We start from the raw sequence: 16,367 nt of genomic DNA, 5'->3' as shown, positions 1-16,367 counted from the left end.
TCAAAACAAATCAAGCAGTTTGGCTTCCAAACTTTAATTAGCTGTTGTCTCCATCCCTCTCTAAACTGTGTCACCACTCTGTCTGCTTAGGCCATAAGAAGTCAGATGATGTAGGAATGCTTTATATATCCACATCTCCATCCAGGGAGTCTGGAACTCCACACTTCTGAAAGGATCTACTGTGCAAAATGCGGGTTCTACATGGCAAAGCATTGCAGAGGCAGCTGTGGAGAGAGCTGAAATCAATTCAAACTGGATCAGCCACCCCTTCCAGCCAGGAACACCTTCCTGATGTGGAAGCTGGATATTCTCCAGGTAGAACTTGCTGTGGACAAGGAAGAAAGGGATTTCAGTCTCTGTGAGTGTGGTGAGCAGCTCCAGAATTTAAGGCAAGAAATGCAAAGTGCCAAAAGTCAGCACTTTAGCCCTGACCTCAGGACTTGAACTCATCTGGCAGAGGAAATCACCTGTGCTTGCACCACAGCCTGCCCCAGGCAAACCTGGGTTTACCCTGCCCAGGGCTGCAAGGTCTCACTCCTGAGGGAAGGGCTTTCCTTGCACCCACAGGGTTTGACCAGCACTGCAGGTGTTCTGCTGCCCAGGAACTCATCCTTCCTGAGGTCATCCCTGGAATGCAATGTCTCCTGGGAGCTTCACAGGACCAGCACGTTCTGGTGCCAGATACCAGCAGCAAAATGGGCACAGCAGCTGCCTTCTGCAGCCTGGCCTGTGGGAATGTTCCCAAACCACCCAGGCAGAGCCTGCTTTGATAAATGACCCCAGGGCAGGTTGATCTGGACACTCTTCTTCTTCTGGCTTTCCTTTTTCCCAGAGCTGGAAAGATTTTTTTTTTCCTCAGGACTTGGCACAAGGGGCTTGTTGGAGGAACCTGTGTTGCCAGCAGAGTGTCCCTAAGGATGCTGCAGGTTCAGCTGCTCTCCAGGGCTGTGCTGGACCAGCTGTCAAGGACCAGTGGCACAGAGGATGTGCTCTCTCCTCACTCCAGCTGCACAGCTATGCCATGGGATGAACAAAATTCCATTGGCTTCCAAATCCCCTTCAAGCTCAGCAGCATGGGCAGCTCTGCTCTGCTTTCTGCAGCTGCCATGCCCCAAACATTTTGACTTTCTGAACTGTTTATGTGCTGTTATTAGTCAGGTTTCAGGTTCCTTCTTTCCTTCCCCAGTGCTCACTGTGAAGTGGTGCCAGGTGTCTGCCAGGCCTGTATCCCATCCCTCACCATCACCAGACATGAATGCTTAGGAAGAAAATGTGAAACATCACATATAATTATTCTCACCCTGTAAGCAAATTCATTCCCACTAAATATTTCCTTTTCCCTGTCTTCTTCCCTTGTGGGATAAACAATTTTTCCCCTGTTTAATTCACCAGTCTCAAGCTTAAGTAATTTTTGATGAATATGTATGCTTCATGATTACATCATGATGCATTTACCACTAAATGGTTCTTGGTTTTTTTTTTTTTTTTTTTTTTTTGCATTTCAGACAGGTTAGGAATGAATCCTCCAAGGTGGAAGCACATCCCAACCCCCACACCCAGCTCAGCATCACACCCTCCGAGCCCACTCAATTCCTCCTGTTTTACAAATACCAGCACAGGAGCTTCCCCCCTGCATCTCCTGCTGCTGCTGGCTCCACAGCTTGGAGCAGGTTAGGTTCCCTCCTGAATTCTCTCGTTATTAATATCACAAACCAAGCTGTTCTGAGAGCAGTGCCCCATTAATCACTCTGGCTCTGCTGCAGGCTTCACCTCGCTTCCTCTTCCTGCAGCTGAGCAGTTTGACTCTGTGGGTGCTGCTTGTCAAAATCAGTGGGTCTGGTAGAGCAGGGAAGGACACTGAGCTGGGTGAGCTGGCAAAAAGGTGGGAAAAAGATGAATCCACACAGCCATGGCACGAAAAAATGTGCTACTCCAGCTGGTGGTGGTGGGAGCTTGAAGGCAGGAAAGTTACACCCCTTAAATGCTTGCCTCTAAACTCGGGTTTTCTGGAGGGCCAGCAGCACTGGGGAGGCACAGCAGAAGTGAAGGTGTCTAATAAAACCCAAGGTCAGCTCAGCAGCTCGTGTGAGTCAGCACCAACGTGGGTGGCAGATCTGCTCTGAGATGTCTGATGCCTGCCTGGGCTCTCCTTGTGGTTGAGGGCACCACTTCCTTGTTCTCTCTTCCTTCCTATGTTTAATCCTGACTTGTGCTACAAGCAAAGGTCTAAAACCCTCTGAGTAACCACCTGTGGTTTACCTGAAAAGGGCCAGAAGATGTTTACACAGCATCTTCCTGAAAATCTGCCTCCAATCCCATCCCAGTCCCTCGAGGGCATATTCTGCATTCCTGACACACACTAACACCCCTGCAGCCAGCCCCCAGCTTCTCCCTGACACCCAAAGCCCTTTTCCCCTTTGTATCCTTTGTCTATCACCTTTTTAATATCCATTCTGTCCTCTTTGCCTCTGTCAGGCGTTTTGTTTTGCCCTTTCCAAAAGCCTTTCCTGGGCGCTCGGCTGCATCCAGCAGCCCCCAGCAGCCCAACCTGCTGCTCAGCCCTGCAGTGCAAACATCCCTGCACAGGACCAAGCTCCACCTGCCTCATCCCAAACTGCACACCTCTGTGCCTGCCCCTTTGCCCGTTCACTGCAGATTTCCATCCCTGAGCAGACGTTTTTCCAGCGATTTCTGCTGAGTCAGAGAAGGCTCGGCGAGGGCTGCTGCTGCTCCACGTGGGAACGCGCTTCTGGGGAATAATTACACAGAGTTTAAATACGGACATTTGGCAGACAAATTGCTTCACATTCAGGCTCCCGGCCAGGAGGGCAGAGCCCAGAAGCTGCTCACTGGTGCTGTGAGAAAATCCCTCATTCCTGTGGCCATGGTGGGTGTGCAGAGCCCGTGGGCCGGGATTGCCGGGACCCTGCTCACGGCTCGGAGGGTCCCATGGATTGAACTGCTTCCCAAATTATCCATCCTGCACTGCTCCAGCATCCTGCACCTGCCTTCTTCTCCGGGTGATACCCACCAGAGGATTTTTATCCCCCCTGCTGCAGGATTTGGGAACGTGCTGCTGGCAGGGAGCTGATCCCTGCGGATCTCCTGTTCTGCAAGGGAGATGGAAGCACGCTGCTGGTAACTTTTCCCCCCTTAATTTTTGAGGCATATTTTAAGTTGTGAAACATACTGACTGTGAAATAGAGATAAGAACAAGAGGAGACACAAACAGTGTAGGTGTTACTCCCAGTTTTTTGCAACTCCCACTTTGTTGTAAAAATAGCCCAGCAAGCAGCACCCTGCTCCCAGCCATCCTTCACGGACCTGGGGATGATGGGATGGTGTGCCTGGACATCAGGAGCAGAGCTGGGATGTAAGGCACATGCAGAGCTGCTGGAAACTTCACAGTCCTTAAAACTAATGGAGAAAAATCCTACAAAAAATCAAATTAAAGAATTTTAAGTGTTGTGAAAATATATAACAAGTAGAATATAATTCCAAAGTGCTGCAAAAATACCTTGTATTGAGCTGGAGTGCTTTCCACCAGGAAAAGGGGCAGTGGGAAGGGACCATGGGATATCACTGAACCCCCTTGAGTTTCTGGTCACACTGCCCATGACACACCCCATCTTTACACCACACCTGTGCCATAATTCCTATGTGCCCTCAATTCTTTTGCAACTCTAAACCCCAGCAAAATACCTTTAATTAGACCCAGGCCAGTTGCAGAAATCAGATAACACTGCCTGGCTGGCTCTGCTTCCAGGAGCTGCATCTCCTGAGGGATGGGAGCGTTGTGCAACTCGGGGAGAGCATCACCAGCCGTGGGCTGGCAGCTGTGCTGAGACACCAGGGTGTCACCTCACAGGAGAAAGTCGCAGGCAGCAGCAGTGGTGGCTCTCTGAGCTGGGGGACAGGTTCCTGACCCCCCCTGGCAGGACCAGGTGAGTACCCAGCCGTGCTTCTCCCAAAGAACCTAGGACTGGGGGAGCGGTGCAGGGGGGGTTTGCAGGAGAAAGTCACCACCCTGCACCAAAACCTGCCTTTGATGACCTTCCCCTGCTCCATTTCTTGCTTTTTTCCCTCCAAAACAGAGAGGGAAATTCCTAATCAGCCTGTCAATGACTGCTGAGGCACAGAGAGCACTAAGGACCAAGGGGGTTGGCTGTTTTCTAGCCCAGGAGGTATTTTGGGCAGGGATTAGTGCTTTCATGGCAATTACCATGAGTAACATCTCTGCAAAAATGTTGGAGAGGCTTTGGAGAGGCTGAAGCATCTCTTTAGACCCAATTTGAGGGAGACATGGGCTCTGGCAGCAGCAGCTCCCCATAAATAATTGCATTTGTTTACGAGAGCCATTATCACATCTGCTCACTCCCCCTGCACTGCAGCTGAGTTTAATGAGACACGGGGCTGGAAATGAGAAGTGTGTTAATTCAGAGGAGAAAAGGGCAGAGGAATGGGTGTTGGGGTTGGACAGAACATTAAAAAAGGGCTGTTTTCCACCAGCTGAAGGTCATTTTGGTGCTTCATCAGAAATTTGGGGCCCTTTGGGTGCCTGCCAGTGGCCAGCTCCCAGCAGCATGGACAGCGGTGACACCATCACCGAGGAAGTCTGCAGGGAGGACGACGTTGGGGATGGACAGTGAGTGCCTGGTGGGGTTTAGGTGGGGATTTAGGTGGGGATTTGGGTGGGATTTAGGTGGGATTTAGGTGCTTCTGTGCCCACCTCTGCACCTCTCCCCCAGGCTCCTGGAGGTGACGGTGGCCGGGTACCCAGTGCTGCTGGTGAGGAACAGGAGGGAATTCCGAGCTCTCGGCAGCAAATGTCCCCACTACGGTGCCCCGCTGAGCAAAGGTAAGCCCAGCTTGGGGCAGGGGGACAGAACCACCTTGGGGAGGGTGGTTCTGACTGCCCAGCTCGGGGGGTCTCTTGCAGGGGTGTTGAGAGGGGAGAGGCTGCGCTGCCCCTGGCACGGGGCCTGCTTTAACATCAGGACTGGAGACATTGAGGAATACCCTGCTCTGGACTGTCTCTCCTGCTTTAAGGTGACTCCTTGCCCTCCCAGCTGGGTGGTCTCACCTCTCTCCCAAGCCCCCTGCCCTGACCACAGCTCTGTCACTCAGAGCTTCAACACAAGGGGTGATTTTGGGATTATGTAACTCCCTGCCCTAAAGCTCCTTTCAGTCAAAGGTGATGCCACAGATCCTAGTAGTCCTCAGAGCCAGCACAAGTGCTTTTGGAAAGAAAAAGAGGATTTACAGCTCTTCCTCAGTGCTCTTAGGATGAGGAGAAAAGCTCATGAGCTCCTCAGCATCATGTGACATCCAAGATCAGAGGCAGAGGCAGATGGCACACTGGACCAGGATCTCCCAGGAGAGCTCCTACCACGACCTCATGGATGCAGCACTTAAAAACCTCTCCTTTCCCTCCTTCAGGTAACAGTGGAAGATGGAAAGGTGTTCATTACAGCAAAAAAGAAGGTACTGACCTTACTTGCTGTCACTGAGCACAGGCAGTGCCTTGGGCTGAGTGTGACTTGAGCATTTTGCTTTTTTTTTTTTTTTTTTTTTTTCAGGACCTGGAAAGCAGCCTGAGGGTGAAGGACACAAGCAGGAGGTGCCTCCTCAACAAGAACACGATGCTGCTGCTGGGGGGAGGTCAGCGAAGGGACGTGAGCCCTGCTCCCTCCACACACACTGGAGCTGCCTCTCTCCTCTCCAGGGAGGGCTGACCTGCTCCTCCTCCTCCTCCTCCTCAGTGAGGTGTCAGGAGGCTGAGATGAGATCTCTTGCAGGTGTGGCTGCCCTGGTGTGTGCAGAGACGCTTCGCCAGGAGGGGTTCACTGGCAGGATCATCCTGGCCACCAACGAGAAACACGTTCCCTACGACAAGTCCAAGCTGAGCAAGGTGTGTGTGTGACAAGGGCAGGGCTGTGCCTGGCACCACGTGTGGCACGGGCCACACTCAGGGCCAGGAGCAATGGAGGGAGCAAAGCAGGAGTGCTGAGGCATCCAGAAGCAACAGGGGTATTATTTCCAGGAAAACTTATTTTTCCTCCTAGAAAATACCTGATCAGAGTCAACATGAGCTGATGTTTTTATCTCCTTTTGTTGAGCTTTTCCCACGAAAGTTTGATGGTTTTTCTGAGGAGGGCACAAGGTGATGGGGATGGGGCAGTGTGGGGAGCCGTGATTCACTAGTGTAAAATTCACCTCTTTTCCAAACTGACTCCACAAGGAACACTTCAGGAGAATTGCTGCCTCTAAGAAATGCCTCATTTCACATTTTTTGTTGAGTTTCCAGGAAATGAACTTGAAAGCTGAGGACGTCTACCTAAGGAAACCTGAATTCCTCAAGGCTCGGGGCATAGAGTTCTGGACAGAGAAAGAGGTACCAGAGCAGCTGAGCTCAGCCCTCAGTGGGGAGGGTGTAACACCGACCTGTGCAGCCAGGGATGGACCTGTGGGAAGTGGGAGAGAGGATCCCAGCTCCCCTCATCTCCCCTGAGCGCCCAGCAGCAGAGGAAGCTGTCTGAGGCGTGCCCCCTCCTCCTGCAGGCAGTGTCAGTGGATTTCCAGGAGCAGAAGGTTCATTTCATGGATGGGTCCTCTCAGAAGTACCACCAGCTGCTGATTGCAACAGGCAGCCAGTGAGTGCACAAAGTGTTTGCCACACACAGGGCTTTAGGCAGGACAGCACTGGGATGTGGAGGTGGGGGCAGGAGATGAGATGGAAAGGCAGAAAGGAATGACACAGAGGTGTTTGTGGGTTTGTGCTCCCTTCTCATTCTTTCTGTTTAGTTCATACCATGAAATGCACCTGGAGTCTCTCTCTTGCAGCTCTGGTGTCCTCAAAGTGCCAGGTGCAGACCTGCAGAACATATGCACACTCCAAACCCCTGAAGAGTCCAGCAAGATCTTGGAGCTGGCAACTGGGAAGAATCTGGTGGTTGTAGGAGCTTCATTCATAGGTACCAGGCTGGAGTGGGTGTCAAACCCGCAGTGGGAGCCTCCAAAGCCCTTCTGTTGTGAGTGCACATTAACTGCAGGCCCTCAGGGAAGGGATGTTCCTTTCCTACCCGGCTGGGATCCTCCCTGGAGCTGCTGGGGGTGTGTGTTACACAGCACACGCTCATTCTTTCCTCTGATAGCCAGAAACTTGGAGAGCTGTAAACAATTGCTACACATGGACAGAGGGAAATGTGCCTTCTGAAAAGGTCACTGTCCTCCAGAGGAGCTGGATTCCCCAGAAGCATTGGGAAAGCAAGGGGCTAAGGCACAGAAAGGGAGTTTTTTGGACACAACCAGGAGCTATTCTTCGCATCCCCTAACATCCAGGAGAACAAAGGATGGGGGGAGCTAAATACCTCAGCCCAGAAATGCATAGCAAAGCAGTTCAGCACTGGCAGAACGTCAGATCTGCTCTCTGCAAGGGGAGAAGGTTTCCAAGGGTGCAGGTTGATGCTTGCAGCAGCCTTACCTCGGGCATTCCTCTTCCTTGCAGGAATGGAGGTGGCTGCCTTCCTCTCAGACAGGGCTGGAAGCATCTCAGTGGTGGAAAGAGAGGAGTTCCCTTTCCAGCACGCCCTGGGTCCTCAGGTTGGAGGTGTTGCCATGAAGGTGAGCAAAACCTGGGGCTGATTTCCAGCGTGGAGAACACATGATAAGTGGTGGAAAGAGAGGAGTTCCCTTTCCAGCACGCCCTGGGTCCTCAGGTTGGAGGTGTTGCCATGAAGGTGAGCAAATTTCCAGCGTGGAGAACACATGATTTCCAAGCAGCCCCGGGATCCACATCAGCCCAGGAAACCTCGCCCCTGTGCTGAGTCATGACTCTGCATGCCCAGCCTCTGTCCTCACCCACGAGCTCTGCACACACGGCTGGTCCCAGTCTTCCCCCCACAGCATCAATGCTTCACCCCAAAGCCACCTCACACACCAGTCCTGACCAGCACTGCAGAGAAAAGCCAGGCTTTGTGTCCCTGCAGCAGCCAGGGACACAGATGGAATCTCCCTGCAGCCTGGAGCAGCAGCAGAGCTGCCTGCCTGGCTTTTGGCTGGCTACAGCTGTTTTTATAGCCTGGAATTTCCTAGTGAATACTCAAACCAGTCCTTTTCAGATGCTGCAAAATAAAGGGGTGAAGTTCCACATGAAAACAGAACTGTGTGAGCTGAAAGGAAAGGATGGAAAGGTCAGTCATGCCTTTGTGATCCCTGAACTGCTAATTTTAGGGGAAAAAAGCCCAAGTTGAGCTATAACCCAGTGCCTGCACCAGGCTTTCCTCTCCCATGTCTGGACCCTCCCTTCCTTTTCACTGAGCACAGCTCTGGGCTCAAAGGGCACCACTAAATGTTCCTCTCCCAGGGACAACAGCGTGATTTTCTTTTACATTCCCAGCAACACACATTAGTTGGACAAGGTGATCCAAACCTGGGGAAGAAAAAAAGACAGCAAAGAGCAAAGCAGCAGGGAGGCTGTGGGAATTAGGACAGAGGTTTTAACTCTTTATTGATGACCTTTCCTTCTTTCCTAGGTCACAGAGGCTGTCCTTGCCAACGGAGAGAAGCTCCCTGCAGATGTGGTGGTGGTGGGAATAGGTAAGAGACCCCAGCTGGGACAGGGAGGCAGATTTGGGAATGGGGATAACATCCAGCAAGCCCAGGGCACCACAGCTCATTTCCAGGACGCCATTCCCTGCTGTTATCTTTCCCACTCTGCTCTCATCCAGCCCTTCCCCTTGGCCCCAAGCCCCTGGAGAGGTCAGCAGCCCACGAGCACACACAGGCAGGAGGAGAGGAGCTGCTGACGCTCTCGCTGTGCCTTTGGCTCCTGCTGAGCTCCACAGGTCCCTGCTGTGTCCTGGGCCCCGGCGTGGCTGCCCCTGCCCTGGCTCAGCCCCAGCCCAGGCACAGGTCACTGCTCCAAGCAGGAGCAGGAACTGTGAGGCCAAATTTCCTCCCTGTCCTTGCAGAGCTTCTCTGCAGCTCATCCCTGCTCCTCTCCCCTCAGGGTCCACCCCCAACTCGGCGTTCCTGAAGGGCACCTCCCTTGCCAGGGATGACAAAGGTGCCATCCTGGTCGATCTGGTGAGTGCCAGCTGAGCATCCCAGCTCATACCCCATCCCTTCCCTCCCGTCACTGCACTAATTGCCTTTTGCTCGTTAGCACATGCAAACCAACATCCCCAAGGTCTTCGCTGCGGGGGACGTGGTCACCTTCCCAGTGGCTCTGCTGGGTGGGGACAGGTCCAGCATCCAGCACCAACAAGTGGCTGAGGCCCATGGTGAGGGACACGTCACCTCAGGGAGGGGAACGGCACAGCAGGGACAGCAGGAGACACGGGAAGCAATTGTTACGGAGCTGCAGGAGGAATATTCAGTGTGTTTGCTCCTGCCAGGTCACTGTGCTGCTCTGAACATGCTGAGGAGAGGGGAGGAGCTGCACACTGTTCCTTACTTCTGGACCACAATGCTTGGGAAAAGCATCCGCTACGCAGGTAGGGAGGGCAGGGAGGGGAGAGAGGAATTCCCTCCACTGCCAGGGTCTGGGGCTGTAAACACACCTGGCTGCAGAGGTCACCTGAAGCAGCTCAGGCTCGGGACTGGCTGCCGTGGTGAGTTTGAGCCCTGGGGCTGGAGTTCACCCAGAGCTCTGGTTCCTTGCTGATCTACAGTGGGTTAGAGGTCACAGAGGAAGAACTTCCCTCTCCAGATCAAGGAGAGGCTCAAAGTCAGTTCTGCTTCTCAGTGCAGGATCTTGATGTCTGCTCCCCAGCCCCGTCCCAGCCCCAGGCACTGTCCCCTCTGTCCCCAGCACTGGCTCTGAGGTGGGATGGTGCAAGCTGCTGTGCCAGGGCTCCTGAGCAGGCTCTGTCCCACAGGCTGTGGGAAGGGACACACGGACACTGTTGTGAAGGGCAGCCTGGAGCAACAGAAATTCCTGATCTTTTACATCAGGTGAGTGAATCCATGAATCCATGGCCAGCCCTGGGAACAGGGCACAGCCCTCTGTCTTACAGCTGCAGGGATCCCACAGAGGCTCCACATCCCCAGGCTGGGCACTAAAGGCAGCTGCTGGGTGCTGAATCAGAGAAAACCAAAGCAGGGCAGGGAAGGAGAAGAGAATGAACTCAAACGATGACACCAGCTGGGCAGAGAGCCTGGGACACATCTCTCCTCTGCCCCACTGCTGCCAGGCTCAGTGCCCAGCTCCCAGCAGTGCCAGGCAATCTGCCACGAGTCCCTGAGCACCCTGCAGCAGCAGCCACCCTGCCCTGAGCCCTCTGGAGCACAGCTGCTCCCTGGCCACTGTGCCACGGGGACGCTGCTGTGCTGAGCTCTGTACACTGAGGAGACCCACACTCTTCCTCTTTCCGTGCCAGGGATGGCCGTGTGACTGCAGCTGCCAGCCTGAACTGTGACCCCATGGTGTCTCTGATTGCAGAAGTTTTGTACTTGGGGAAACAAATCTCCAAAGAAGAAGCAGAGTAAGTGACATCCTGGCTCTGTGCTGTTCCCCACGTCAGCAGAGCCCACTGAGAGACACAAAACCAAAAGGAGTCCCTGCAAATCCCCAACCCACCTCTTGTTTTCAGGGCCTGTGACATTGGCAACATCCCCTCGCTGGCACAAAGCTGAGTGTGGTGCGTGCCCCTTGCCAGGGGCTCACAACCAAGTGTCAACAGCTCCACATCCTCCCAGCCTGGAGCAATAAAACCATCAGCAAAGCTGAACCCAGCACCTGCATTCTGTGTTTGCAGACAGCCCTTGGCTGTCCACTTGTGCTGGGCAAAGCTCAGCAGAGCTGGTGTTCTGTGTGCTGGCTGAGAGGAGGATGCCCATGGCCTGGGGCTCAGCTGAGGCTCTGAGCTGCCAGCAGCCACCACACAGGCACAGATGCAGCAGCCAGAGACACAGCAGCTCTCCTGCTCCTTCCCTGTCGGCAGGGAGCTCTCATTTAGCACACCGGTCACGCTGACCTTCTCCTTTGCAAAAACACATTTTCCCAGCAAGGGGAGCTGTGACCGAGACAAGCTGCTCTCCCAGCAGGGAACGAGGTGGGCTGTGTGCAGGAACTTGCACAGGATACCCTGCCCCTAAGGACAGAGGGATGCCACCCAGCCCCTGAGCCAGCAGCACCTGCTGGCAGTGTCACTGCTGTCTGCAATGTCACATCAGCCGCTGCACAAGCGGCCAGCCTCTGGCAGAGAAATCCCAGATCCAGCCCTTCCTGCTGTGTCCCTGCATGCTGGATGCTTGGAGGAGGTGGCCAGATGCTAGAGGAAAGAGTCACTGGATTTTTTGCATAGCAAGGCTGTGCTTTCTACAGGAAACCTTGCACTTACTCACCAGTCACATGGGGCTGTGCAGGAGGAAGGGTCAGTCCCAGGAGCTGGGCAAGTTCCCACAGGGACACTGAGTGAGAGCCCAAAGCCCCCCTGGTTTGACATGAAGTGCAGGAGCAGCTGAGACACTGCAGTGCTGCTTTTGTGATAAACACCCAAACCTGTCCTCTGGCACCCCACACGTGAATTTCACCTGAAATACAATGTTTTACATTTCCTGACATCACAGGTTTAGTGCTTCTGCTCTGAAGGAGCCACATTTCACCCAGGAAAGAGCTGGGTTTCAGCAGCACAGGCTGTTCCTTCCTGACAGGGAAGGTGTGGATTTGTGAGGCACACAGAGCACACAGCTCTCACACACATCAGCCTGTGCTGCAGAAGAGGGGGAGCACTGCCCAGGAGCTGCTCCTCCCTGCCCCCGGGCACCCCCCACCCCGACTTTCTGCCCCTCGCTGCACTCCAGGATGTGCTGGGCACTGAGCAGGTGCCAGCTGCTCTGCACGGACTCGCAGCAGGGCAGCTGTGCTGGGAGGGACGGGCTGTGCCTCAAGCTGGAGGAACTGATCCAAGGGTGTTCGGCAGTCCCACCCCCTCTGGGTGACAACCACCCCAAAGAAACTCAGCTGCTTGTAACCATCAGCAAGAACACACCAAGCACAGCAGCTTTATGTAAGAAGGAAAGACCCCAGGACAACAGATTTATTCTACTTCTACCACTTAATGGACACCAGGCCACTTTCTGCGCTTTGCTGGGTGCCAAAGTTTGGGAGCAGCCCTGCCTTGGGCAGCTGGAGCCTGGGCAGGCAGATTAAGTTGAGATTGTGCAGACATTTCAGCACAGGGCTGTTCCTCCCTGCCCGCCCTCGGAGCTGGGATGAGCTGTGCTCCTCCTGGCAGGCTCTGAGAGCAATGCCTGGACACTCCCCTGCCTCCCATTCACCAGGGCAGCCTGGGAGCTGGTGGTCCTGGCAGTCCTGTGGGAAAGCCTGGCATGCAGAGGCTCCCTGGAGCCTTTATTGGGCCCCTCTCACTCAGTGCAGGGCAGGGGCTCCTCCAGCCCTGGGGAGCAGCTTCCAAATTCCTTCCAGGGCAGTCTGGAGCTTCTGTTCACCCAGGAGCCAGAGCCTGGAGCACAGAAGAGCCCAATAAAGTTCACCACGGCCCCTCTGAGTGCTGCCAGCCCCAAAACCCCTGGAGCCCTGGCCAGAGCTCGGGAGCAGCCGTGCAGAGCCGAGTGTGACTCGGCCCTGAGTCAGCCTGGCCCGGCCCCACCGCGCCCAGCCCGGGCTGGGCCAGCCCTGTCCCCGGGCTCCAGCCCACTGCCTGCCATGCTGCAGGGTTAATCCAGCTCCTGAGCCCAGCCTGTGGCTCAGGACAAGCCCAAAGGATCGACCCCTCCACTGCAGGCCCCCGAGTGGCATCGCTGGGGACACAGCTCTGGTGCTGTGCCCCCTCCAGGGTCTGTGTCCCCACCATCTTCCCACCTGATCCAGGCAACCCACGGGCAACAAACATCCCAAAACTGAGCAGTTGAGCAAAACAACGTTTAATGCTTCTCTCAGTCTCCTCCCAGCTCAGTGCCACCCCGCTGAGGGGGGGACACAGTTTGGCAACCCTTCTGGCACAGCTGCCTGCAATGCTCCAGGCAAGAAGGCTCCAAGGAGACTTTCTTCATCCTGATCAGGCTCATCCTCAGCCCTCCAATCCACAGGACTCTGCAGAGTGGCTCATCCTGGTGGCTCAGGGCACGGCTCTGGCTGGCATCCAAGGTCCCAGTGACGAGAAGAGAGTGGCTACATTCAACAGTTCTTCAACTGGCAGCTTTAGCTACTGGAGAAGGACATAAAGCTTGCCACTGAAGAACTGGTGCTGGCTAGCCAGGAGCAGGGTGGGCACGGCAGCACCTGGGAAGGGAACAGACATTTCAGAGGCAGGATTGAACTGTGCTATGTCACCCACAGCAGCTCCTGTCCCTCCTCACAACGCTGACCCATTGCTCCGTCCTCCCCCCAGGGACGCCCCCCCATCCAAGGGAATCCAGAGGCAGCCCCGACCTCAACTCTCCCATCCCTCCCCACTCCCAAAGCAGGTGCTGCTTGAGCTCCAGCACCTGCAGCCAGCCCTAACCCACGAGGATCAGGCAGGGCAATCCAAGGCCATTTCTGCTGGAAAATAAGAGATAAAGCCAGCGGCTGGGGCAGGGCCGGTGGCCGCAGCAGGGAGGCCGCTGCAGGTGGGGGTGACGGCGCTCCAGGGCTCACCTCGGGCATCCATCCCTGCTGGCAGGGTCCCACCTGGACGGGAGCCAGCTGCCTCCTGACGGGGGAGACACTTTGTCAGGCGGGGGAATTTCGGGCAGCTCAGCCCCTTTCCGAGCCGTTTTGTTGGAGGGCGAGGACGCCAACCCCAGGGCTGGTGTTGGACCCCGCTGCTTCCCCCGTGACCCCGGAAAAATCCCTTTGCTACAGCACGCGGCGCTTTGGCTGCTGGGGACCGAGTGTGGGAACCCCCCGGGAAACCGGGCACGGTGGGGGACAGACGGCCACGGGAAACCCCCGGGGGCCACCGCAGCATCCTCCCACCGGCGTCACCCCGCGGGCTGGCCGCGGGCCCGGGGGGCAGCGGGCGAGGCCGGAGCCCGGTGCGGGCGGCGGGGCTGTCGGTGCGGGGCCGGTGGCCGCGGCGCAGCGGCGGCGGCGGGGCCCGGCGGGGATGCCGAGCATTCCTGGCGTGCCGGGTACATCTGGTCCGGATTCCAGCGAGCTGGTCCCGGCCCTGCTCCACCCCCGCCGGCCCGTGAATCAGCACCCGCCGCCGAAGCCACCGGCCCCGCCGGCACCGGGGGCCCCGCCGGCACCGGTGACCGACGAGGGGGGGCCCTGTCGGTAACGGGGCTCCCACCCAGCCCTTCCCAGCACCGACGGAGCCCAGCGGCTCTGGGAAGGGCCCCGGTGGGAGCTCACCCCGCTAGTAAAGAACGCAGTGCCCCTCTCCCGGTATAACCGGGTCACCCCCCCTCCCCCAGTGTCTCTCCTCTCGGTAAAACCAACTCCCCCCGCCCCCCTAACGGAGGCAGCTCCCCCCACGCCGCTCCACGGCAAAGCCGCTCCCTCCGGGACACCCCGCCGCCCTCCCGGCGCTCCGCCGCCCGGGATGCTCCGCTCCGTGCCCACGGCGGGGAGCGGCCGCGGGTCAAAGTCTGCCCAGTCCGGTCCCGGAGTGAAGGTCACCCCCGGGGCGGCCACCGCCCGTCGCGGGGAGGCCCCCCCGGCCCCGCTCCCCGCCCCACCGACACCGGGGGCGAGGCCGCCCGGCCCAGGCGGCGCCGCGGAGCCCGGCGAAGGACGCCCCGCGCCGCACCCCCCACGGCCGCCCTGCCCCGGGGAAAGGTGACCTTCCCTAACGGGGCACGGTGCGGCCCCTCGAGCCCCGGAGCACCGAGGGCGCCGCGCGGGGCTTCGCCACCCGAACCGCCCGACCCAGCGCGGTACCGGCGGACCCACCTGCGCGGCTCGGGCAGGCAGGACTCGGGCAGGACTCAGCCTGGCGTGGCCTTGCCTGGCCCGGCGCCGCCGCCCCGCCGGTGCCGCCCCGGCCGTGCCCGGTGCCGGTGCCGCCACCTCCCCCCGCCGCGCGCCGGCTCCGTCCCGGATCAGCTGGCGGAGTCATGACGCAGCCGCCCCCGGCCACGCCCCCCAACCACGCCCCCGAACCAATCGCCGGCCGGTACCGCCGGCGCGCGCCGCGCCCGCCCCCGCGCCGCGATTGCCACCCGCTCCAGCCAATGGCGGCCCGGCGCTACCCGCGGCTCAGCCAATGGGATGATGAGGCCGGCGTTCTGCCCCGCCCATCCCCCGGGGGAGAGCTTGGTTCCCTCCCGGCCGGGCGGCGGTTGCCTTGGGAACGGACGGGGCCACCCCGTCGCGGGGCACGCCGGGAATTGTAGTGCGGAGCGGCGCTCCCGGCGTGCCCCGCGTGCTGTGAGTTGGCATTTTCAAGCGGGTGAAGGGGCGGCGGGGGCAGGGCGGCTCCGAAGGGGCTCGACCCTTCCGCGGGCCCCGGACGGGGCGTGGCGCTGCCGCGGGCACGGCCCGGCCGCCCCCGCCCGCCCTCGGGCGGCGTCTCCCAGTGCCGGGGCTGGTGACACAGCCCCGATTCCGAGAAGTTGCTCTAAGTCCTCGACCAATCAGAAGTGAGCGCTCTCCGCGAGCACCAATGGGCGGGCGCGGGGGGCGTGGCCGCAAGAACTCGGCTGACCCCGATGACTTGGCAGCGCCGCGCGATGACTGGACAACTTCTTTAAAGGGGCCGCGCCGGCCGCGGGTGCCGGCGGGCGAGAGCACAGCGGAGCGGCGGCCCGGCCCGGCCCGACCAGAAGCGCTCACCCACTGCCTCGCCGGCACTCCCGGCGCTGCCGCTGCCGCCCCGCGGGGCGAGGCTCTGAGCTGCGCTGCCCCTTTAAGGCCGTTTCCTGCCCTTCGTCCCAGTAACAGCTGATTGCAGCGGGCCGGGGCAGGGGGGCCAATCAGCGGCCGCCACGTCCCACCCACGTGACTCCCACGCGCCGCCGCGCCATGCGGCGCTGCCCGGCGGGAGCCCCCGGTGCCCTTAAAGGGGCCGCGCGCGGTCCGGCCGCCCGTGGCTGTCGTGACCGTGTGTCCCGTGGGTATCGCCGGTACCGGAACCCCGGCATCACTCTGCCGGCGGCGGGAGGACCCGGCTCGGCTCACGGGCACCGGGGCCGGGCAGCTCCCGTAGCGTGCGGTGCCTCGCGGGGCAGAGGGCGGCAGGATCCCGGGGCGGCGGGGCTGGAGCGGCCCCGCTTCCCCACGCCGGCTGTCCCGGGCACTCACCTGCCGCCGGTAGGGTCCGCCCTCGGCGGGTGAGGACCCCTTTAAGACCGGCTGCCTCGTCAGCGCGGCTCGCCCGGCTCCAGCTGACAGCCCGGGGCGCCTCTGACGTCACGGTGACGTCACGCCCCGCCGCTGCCCATGCCCGGCCCCGCGCCCCGGCCGCGCGCGC

The 16,367-nt window shown here is 58.4% G+C and overlaps 1 protein-coding gene and 1 pseudogene across 1 annotated transcript in view; one reads left to right on the top strand and one right to left on the bottom strand.

Annotated features, from left to right (window-relative positions):
- Positions 1–1,516: 1,516 nt before the first annotated feature.
- On the top strand, positions 1,517–10,733 carry LOC121361752 (annotated as a pseudogene).
- A 2,142-nt stretch (positions 10,734–12,875) lies between these two features.
- LOC121361751 (collagen alpha-1(I) chain-like) overlaps positions 12,876–16,367 on the bottom strand; it is a 5,698-nt gene continuing 2,206 nt past the window's right edge. The window contains exons 2-4 of the mRNA XM_041482744.1: positions 14,849–16,219; positions 13,607–13,661; positions 12,876–13,249 (exon numbers count right to left, since the gene is read on the bottom strand). Coding sequence (XP_041338678.1) covers positions 15,155–16,219 — 1,065 coding nt within the window. The 3' untranslated portion in view covers positions 12,876–13,249; positions 13,607–13,661; positions 14,849–15,154. The remainder of the gene's footprint in view (positions 13,250–13,606; positions 13,662–14,848; positions 16,220–16,367) is intronic.

Source organism: Pyrgilauda ruficollis, unplaced genomic scaffold (assembly GCF_017590135.1).
Source record: "Pyrgilauda ruficollis isolate IOZ18807 unplaced genomic scaffold, ASM1759013v1 scaffold59, whole genome shotgun sequence".
Classification (NCBI taxonomy): Eukaryota; Metazoa; Chordata; class Aves; order Passeriformes; family Passeridae; genus Pyrgilauda; species Pyrgilauda ruficollis.
This window is presented reverse-complemented; position numbering and strand designations above follow the sequence as displayed.